The sequence below is a fragment of the Pygoscelis adeliae genome, unplaced genomic scaffold (genome assembly GCF_000699105.1).
Source record: "Pygoscelis adeliae isolate BGI_AS28 unplaced genomic scaffold, ASM69910v1 Scaffold358, whole genome shotgun sequence".
Taxonomy (NCBI): domain Eukaryota; kingdom Metazoa; phylum Chordata; class Aves; order Sphenisciformes; family Spheniscidae; genus Pygoscelis; species Pygoscelis adeliae.
In genome coordinates this window covers 1667732-1675244 of record NW_008825429.1, presented here as the reverse complement: position 1 = coordinate 1675244, position 7513 = coordinate 1667732, and the positions used below count along the sequence as shown (strand labels likewise).

Below are 7513 nucleotides of genomic sequence, written 5' to 3'. Positions count from 1 at the left end.
GTTAGTGGGTGAGGCATGCTTTCAGTCAGCTAGATTCTTGAGAGATATTCACAGAGATACCTGCATATACATACCCATACACATCCAGTGTCTTGACCTACATGGAATACCATCATATACAAAGCTAGTTTAAATACATTTAGTGTTTTAAGACTTCAACAGAGCTAAGTTACAGCAAACAAGTATTTGACATTTGTATTTAGAGTCTTCTCTCTGTACCAGTGAGTCAATAGGTATATTAGTTTATGGAGGCTGTCACTGAGAAATGGCTCATTGCATAGGCACAGCTGACTAAATAAAGAAAACATTTGAGCATCTGGACTTACCTGTGCTGGTTTGCCCATTGCTTTTGATAACTGCTGGGTGAGCTCCCCTGTGAAAGACTCTGGAACTTTATCCTTGCTTATATTTGTGTTAACAATGAATTTAGGCATCTTTGGATCACAAGAGGGTTTTCTTTCAGCTCACCTTGTTCACAGCTTTGTTTCTAACCCACCTGCAAGATGACTTACCCCACTGTGCGAGTAAGCACCTCAGGAGCCTTTAAAAAGTCATTGGTACCTTCCTCAGGTGCACCTGGAGGGATGGGAGTGCCTCGGGAGAGAGGAGGCTGCATGTGTCATCTGCAGGCTGCTAATGCAGATAGTCGATGTACAGCTTTCCTAGGAGGGAAAGCTGGCTTTTTGTGCTCTGGAAATCAAAGCATCCAAAATGACACTTCATGTTTGGATACAGCCTGATAATGAAAACCAGTGAAAGAGCAAGTGTTTCAGGGACTGTTTGAAAGTGGGAGAGTTATAATGTGCCTCTTTATGCAAGTCTTATAATTATTTAAAAAATTTATATGGATGCCTCAGTTGTGAGGTCTGGAACTCTTTCTGTGGAATAGACCATAACAGAAAAACTCCAGTAGCGCATGTTGTGGAGACCTTCCCTGAACTGTGACTAAGTCATGACAAAGATGCCTTAAAATCAGGGTCTTGGTTTTCCACTGTGGTGAGCACTGGATTCTACATACTCAGAGGAGGCTTGTTTTCAACTTGCTCCTTTGTTGTGCAAATAACAGTCAACAGGATCTCCTGACAGATAGGAAAACCACAGGCTTTCTAAAATGAGCGGGTTTTATCCAGACTGGAGTATGTGGCAGAGCTGGGATCAGTTCTCTTTGCTACCTAGTAGAGTCTTACGTGAGAGAAGTGATTTAGAGGGGTCATGTGGCATTTGGTAGGGGGTGTTCGCAGTAAGATGTGTGTGGGGAAAGCAGGTTGAAAATGCTGATGGGGATAAAATAAATGGTTTGTTAATCTCTCCATGTTAAAGGTGATGGGTGTCTTTATGCCCAGTAGTTTCTGTGAGTTAAGAGCTTTTCTACTCACTCCATTCCCCAGCCTGCAGAAAAGAGGGAGGGCTTTCTAAATGCATGTGCTGCAACGGTGTAATGTAAACAAATACTTTTAAACGGTGAAAACCTCCGTATGAACATGCTTAACTTGATTGTGTGGTGTATGTTGATTTTAAGTCAGTTCCTTCCCTCTAGCACCCTTGCAGTAAAAAGCCAGCAAATAATAAGTCAGGAGATTAATTACTATGTGCCAGTGTTCATCTACAGTCCATGTTAGTGGATTGCATCTCCTGTATCCAAAGCATTCTGAAAATAATGAAAATCCTGAAAAAAAAAACCAGAAATAAAGTATATTTGTATGAACAGAATTTTCAGTGCATGTTTCCTATGTCAAAGCATTAAAAACAAACTCAAATGACAGCTCCATCCTTAAGGAGAGGAACTGCTGTTTGTAATATTGATTAATCTTTTCTTCAGTGATTAGTTGAAAGCAGGTGGCATGATTCAAAATATTTAGTCACAAATCATACTATAATTGTTAGTGGTCACTTGGAAAAACTTAGACTGTATTTCCAATGAACCTATTTTTTCTGCTGGGTACAATAACCGCTACTTATTTGCAGCTTGCTTACATAACAAGAAAAACATTTCCAAAACAAACTCTTCTCTGAAAACATCTGATGTAATTCCCTGAAGCTTATGTACCAGGTTGGAAATCAGATCCTTAGACACCACAGATGCTCTTGGGAGTGTGTTTTATTTTATAGGAGCCACTTTACTTCTTTTGCATACAATAATAACTCTGTTTGGCAGGTCCTTCTCCCTTCCTAGAGTTACTAGGATGTTCTCCACTGAGATTTCCATTACACCTCCAGAAGGATTGTTGCACAGTACAATTTAACTTTCAATATTTTTTTCCTGTTACCATGGCTGGAACCTTTTCTCCTAATTTACTGTGCTAAGTTTTGAACCCATATTTGCTTGGGTCACGCTAAACCACGTATCTAGCTTTTCCTCTATCAGCCTGGTAGGCAAATATTTTAGACTTCTGTGTTTCCCCAGCCTCATGATGGATGATCATTCAGCCTTCTTAATCCTTCCTTCCCTTGGTTTGTCTTCTTAAATTATTTCACTTGTTCTTTCATATTTCTGGTAGTCTTCTCTGAACTATTTGTCAGCTGTTTCCCGATTCTGAGGTGCTTAGAGCTAGTGAGGTCTTGTTTAGGAAAGCTCAATAACAAACTGTTCAGGTATCTGTGGCATTGAGCAGGACTCTTGGGAACAAGTGAGACCAACTGAGGCCCCGGGTTGTGGATCCAGGGCTGTGAGCAGAGCCTGTATGTATGTTCTTGTAGCAGGATTTGGGCCCTATGGGCTGTTAGCAAAATGTTTTAAAACTTCAAAAGGTAGACTAGCATAAAAGGGTTTTTTTTAAGAAAAAATCAGTAGATCTTAAAACTGAGTGATGAAATTTCCTGTGAAAATATTTAGATAACAACAAGAAATAAAACACTAGCATAATGAATTTCGTATCTATATTAAAAAAAAGAAAAAAGGAATAAGACACAGAAGAGCTTGCAGTCTGTTTTTAATGTTTCCTGTTTAGTTCTATTGCAACAATGTTTCCTGTCTTTTCTAAGAGATGCAAATTTCTCCTCTGAACATTCAGAGTTTGGTGCAGAACAACTGTTCCTTAGGAAAGTTATTTTCAGTGACTGAGGTTTCTTTTTTTCCAAAATTCAGTTTGTTGAACTCTGCTTTTATTTCCATGATTGACTTTCCCTTGGTCTCGGGGAGATACAGGTAGATGAAAATTGCTGATAAAGCAAGGATTCCCAAAAAGATAAGGAAGCAGAAGGGTCCAAGGTTATCCTGCAAGCAGAAATGGGAGACTCTGTAAGGAAAATAAGAATCTCATTTCTATTTCCTGCCCTCAGGTGCAAGTCTATGTCTTAGTAATTAAATTTCAAAAGTGTGCTCAATACACCAACCAGGACAGGTATCAAACCAGGAGTTTCTACTGGCCACGTTTGACCTGAGTCCAATTGCTACTCCTCTGACAGGCCTGGGGGATTCCTGAGCAGGTTCGATGTTTGGACAGAGCTCTAAGCTTTGCATGTCATTGCAATTTATTGCTATTTTTTTGCTCCCTGTCAGCATTCAGAAGTGGATTAGCCTGGACGGAGGGATCCAGTTAGAGTCACTTACAACAATCAATGGAAAAATCATCCCAAGTACAAACAGTCCCATCCAGTTGATGCAGCCAACAATCAGAAAGGCTGATGGTCTGAATGACTGGCTGAAGATTTCAACCATGATAGATATAGTGGCTCCAGCTGTAAAAGAAAAGCAAAACACAAACCAGGTATACTTGTTTCCTTGCTCTTAATGAAGATCCTCACAATGGCAGTGGTAGAAAATGGCAGACAGGCAGAATAGGTGGCCTGCTGGCAGGTGGCCTCTGCTATGGTGAAAGACCTTGATTCCAGAAAGGGACTACAGCTGTTAATTTAGGTTTCTTTCGTACATACTGGAATCCTTTTTCTGGTGCCAGTGGATCTGCGCAGTTCCATATTGCACTGGTATTAGCGCAGCAATTTATAAAACCAACTCCCACTTTGGCTCCTGTGGTCAGTTCCACCTGAAGCATGTTGGAAGGCATAAAGCTTAACTCGCTAAGTTAACGAAGGGTATGATTACTATGATGTACCCGGCAATGCCTAGAATCCTGTTTTTAGCTGAGTATTTTAAAAATTGTTCTGAATTGTCAGTCTCAAACCCTCTAGAGAAGATGGTACTGTATTTTAAATTATTTAGATCCTGTGATCAGCAATAAAATTTGAGGTGTCTGTATCCTTTTCCTGTCTCCCACTTGTACATATCTGCCCTTCCCTCCTTAATTTCCAGAACTTTTTACCATGGGACTAGACTGTTCTTCCTCTGCCAATAGTGTCACCGACCAATATGATACAAAATTTCCTCCCAGCATTGCCATTGATGTACTCACATGGTCCAATTCCATAGAAGATAACGAATAGGAAGATCAAGATAACACTGAAGTAGTGCATCCAGAAAAACTGATGCTAAAAGTGAGAAACCAGTGATATCAAACTGTTAGACACATGACAGAATAGCAGAGCTCTGTATTTTGTGCCACGGACTCAAGTTTTTGTACATATCCTGTGAGGCAAGATCAGAAAGGTGGGCTGATGCTGGGTAAGTAGCCAGCTGCTGCCTCTTTACCTGCAGTGACAGGGTCATGGTAAGGAGTGCTAGCACAGAACACATCAGCGTGTATCCTCCCCATAGCAGCACCTTCCTCCCAAATCGGTCTATAAGGGTGCTCTGAAAAGCAGAAAACATGGGTCATAAATCCCAGTTCTCAAATGAAATAATTCCTCTCCTCTCCATGTGTTCTTCTCAGAAGACTTACTTGAATAATAGTCAGAAATCAACGTCATTTGAATGACAGCATAATGAATTTCATCAGCTTCTTCAAAGCTAATTTATTATTAATTAATTTATTAGTCAACCCTAGGCTGTTGTTAGGCAGTTCCCTTTCTTGCGTGCTAGTATATATGGAATTGTTCACACATACATACACACATCTAATCCAGAACATCAGAAAATTATTTTGCAGAATGAAAATAAAGTTTAAGACATACAATCGTGCAAATAATTTGGGAAAAAAGCTCACTTTTATCCTGCATGTGGCTTTGCAGAAGCAGGAAGATGTGTCTTAGGTTATGCAAATCTTCCCTGAGCCCAGTTATAAGTAAGGAAAAGTACAATTGTTGACCACATTAAATTTTTACTTCAAACTCAAGTCTGAAGAGACTTACACACAGTATAGAGGATAAGCATTCACACAACCCAACTCCCAGGGACACGTATGGGATAAGGTATTCTTCAAACTTGGCTGTGTGGAATACTTCAAAAGAATAGAAGTATATCTGAAAAATGCAGAGAGGAAATGCACCTGTGAAAAAAGTGTTGCAACTGTGATGCAATTCTAAGCTGGTGTAACAGCCAGTAACTTAGAGGGGTTTGTAACGCTGCCTAGTGTTGTCTTAAAAGAATAAGTTCTGGGGATAAAGAGAGCACTCAACTGCATTGATTCCACAGAGCTGCAAGGTGGTCATGACAGTCATCAAAATGTAAAGCTGCCAGCGCAAAGATCGCTCTTTTATTACTTCAAGGACACGCAAGGTTTTCGTGCTTGTCATTGCAACCTTCTCCTTCATAATGTCATCAATTTCTGCTTGATGGTCTCCTTCCCCCCAGAGCTTCCTGATGGCTGTTGGGGAGAAAGAGGGGAGGGGATTATTCTACCAGTATAGCTCCATCACGGGTGGTTACGTTAAACCCTTTAATCTGCCTGTCCATTGGCGTAGGTGATGGTGTTGGTGCTGTCTGCTTCTGTCATCTGGTTGGGTCGGGGGCAGTAGGCGAATGGAAGAATTTTGTTTCTTTGGTTGTCAGTATAGCGTATCTTTCCAATGTTGAGTTGACTTAATTGTAAACAAAGTAAAGCACATTTTATTTAATAAAAAATGAACTACCTAAACTGTTTCCTTTAAAGAAATAAAGTAGTTCCCACCCAGTGGGAAATGTTAGATGTGCTAATATATATCTATCTTTCTTGTCTTAACTGATTAAATTAGACTGAGTGAGGCCCCAGGTTAATACAGATGTATTGCCGTAGGTACCTCAACTGTTTTATGTAGAACTGCCTTTGCTGTTACTCCATGGCGCTGCACTGTGCTGCACAGCTCTGCCCTGCTTTCTTTTCTACAGAGGCTGTCACTCTAACATATCAAATGAAGTAAATGAGGAAAGTAGACACTCTACCTTTCCTGCAGGCTTCCTCATTACCCTTCTGTATCAGGAGGTAGGATGGTGAATCAGGGAAAAATGGGAGGGTAACCAGTTGAACCAGTGCTGACAGTCCACTAGATGCTAACAACCATGGCCACAAAGCTTCGCTTCCTAAAATCTCCCTGGAAAGTGTATGTGAAACAAAATTATGTTGAAATAATGGAATGAATGTTCAGAAAGTTTTTCTGAGTGATGAGGATTGCTCAAATTCCATTCAAGGGTGTGGTGGAGCAAACACCTGAATTGATAATTCAGCAAATTTCACAAATTTTGCTATTTTTATTTCTGACAATTCTAAAGAAATTATTTGGCATTTTGAAAAACTTTCTAAATATCATTAGGATCCAATATAAAGTCTATAGAACTGATGAGACTGATTTGACCACTGGTTGACCACAGGACCAAAACATCTTGCCAAGAATTTTCATGTAAGTATAGTAAATTTTGAAGGGGAAATCACCTAGTAGGAAGGGTGTGGAAATAAGAAGAAATCAGATTATGAGTAATTAATTTTTCTTTCTCCTATATTTAAAACTATATGTTTGCCTCAAATATGATCAAAACTTTTCTTCTGGTATAAGCTAAGGCCTGTTTGGGGACAACGAGAAGGTTTCTCAGTCACTGATTAGGTGAGAGGGTAAGGTTATAGAAAGATTTCTACTGCTTTCAGTGTAACCTGATAGAAAGATTGGAGTATTTACCGTAGTCCAATGACCTGTCCTGTGAGTTTTCCCAGTGTCAGAAAAACAGCAACTGTGGAGTTGGTAAATCCACGCAGCTTCTTGGGTGAAATCTCTCCTACATACTGAGGATGTATATTCAGAGAAAAACCTTTAAGATAGAAGAGGATAAATGACTGTTAAAATACTGAGAAAAGCTAAACTTTCTGACTCCATCCCCTCTTACCTTGTTTCCATTCACTCTGGTGTTTGGATTAAAATTTCTTGCAAAAGGGATGATGTCATTCACTTTTATTAAGTGTCTAGTATATTTGCTTTAAAAATCATTCTTCAAGAATGGCAATACCTGTACAGACAATCCTGGGACAGCAAGGATGCTTGCTCTCCACAGTGGCATGAGCACATACCTGTACCAATGCCATAGAGAAAGCGTCCGATCAGAATCATCTCGAAGGATTTGGCTGTTTTACTGAAGGCCATGAAAAGTGCAGCTACCAGCATGATCAGGTTGGTGCACATTTGGCACTTTTTTCTGAAAAAAAGGCCCACGAGAATTTAGTGTGAAATGAGAACGTCTTGTACTCTTTTGACTAACCTTGCTGTGACAGGAAGC

At 39.9% G+C, this 7513-nt stretch overlaps 2 protein-coding genes across 2 annotated transcripts in view; both read right to left on the bottom strand.

The window, feature by feature from the left end:
- The window catches only part of MIF (macrophage migration inhibitory factor (glycosylation-inhibiting factor)), a 12447-nt gene extending 12013 nt beyond the window's left edge, over positions 1 to 434 (bottom strand). Inside the window, exon 1 of the mRNA XM_009330762.1 lies at positions 327 to 434. Within this exon, the coding sequence (XP_009329037.1) occupies positions 327 to 434 (108 nt within the window). The remainder of the gene's footprint in view (positions 1 to 326) is intronic.
- A 2573-nt stretch (positions 435 to 3007) lies between these two features.
- Positions 3008 to 7513, bottom strand: part of LOC103922602 (solute carrier family 2, facilitated glucose transporter member 11-like) — an 8817-nt gene continuing 4311 nt past the window's right edge. The window contains exons 4-12 of the mRNA XM_009330759.1: positions 7308 to 7432; positions 6922 to 7051; positions 6194 to 6342; positions 5452 to 5639; positions 5185 to 5295; positions 4586 to 4687; positions 4350 to 4425; positions 3551 to 3678; positions 3008 to 3214 (exon numbers count right to left, since the gene is read on the bottom strand). Coding sequence (XP_009329034.1) covers positions 3008 to 3214; positions 3551 to 3678; positions 4350 to 4425; positions 4586 to 4687; positions 5185 to 5295; positions 5452 to 5639; positions 6194 to 6342; positions 6922 to 7051; positions 7308 to 7432 — 1216 coding nt within the window. The remainder of the gene's footprint in view (positions 3215 to 3550; positions 3679 to 4349; positions 4426 to 4585; positions 4688 to 5184; positions 5296 to 5451; positions 5640 to 6193; positions 6343 to 6921; positions 7052 to 7307; positions 7433 to 7513) is intronic.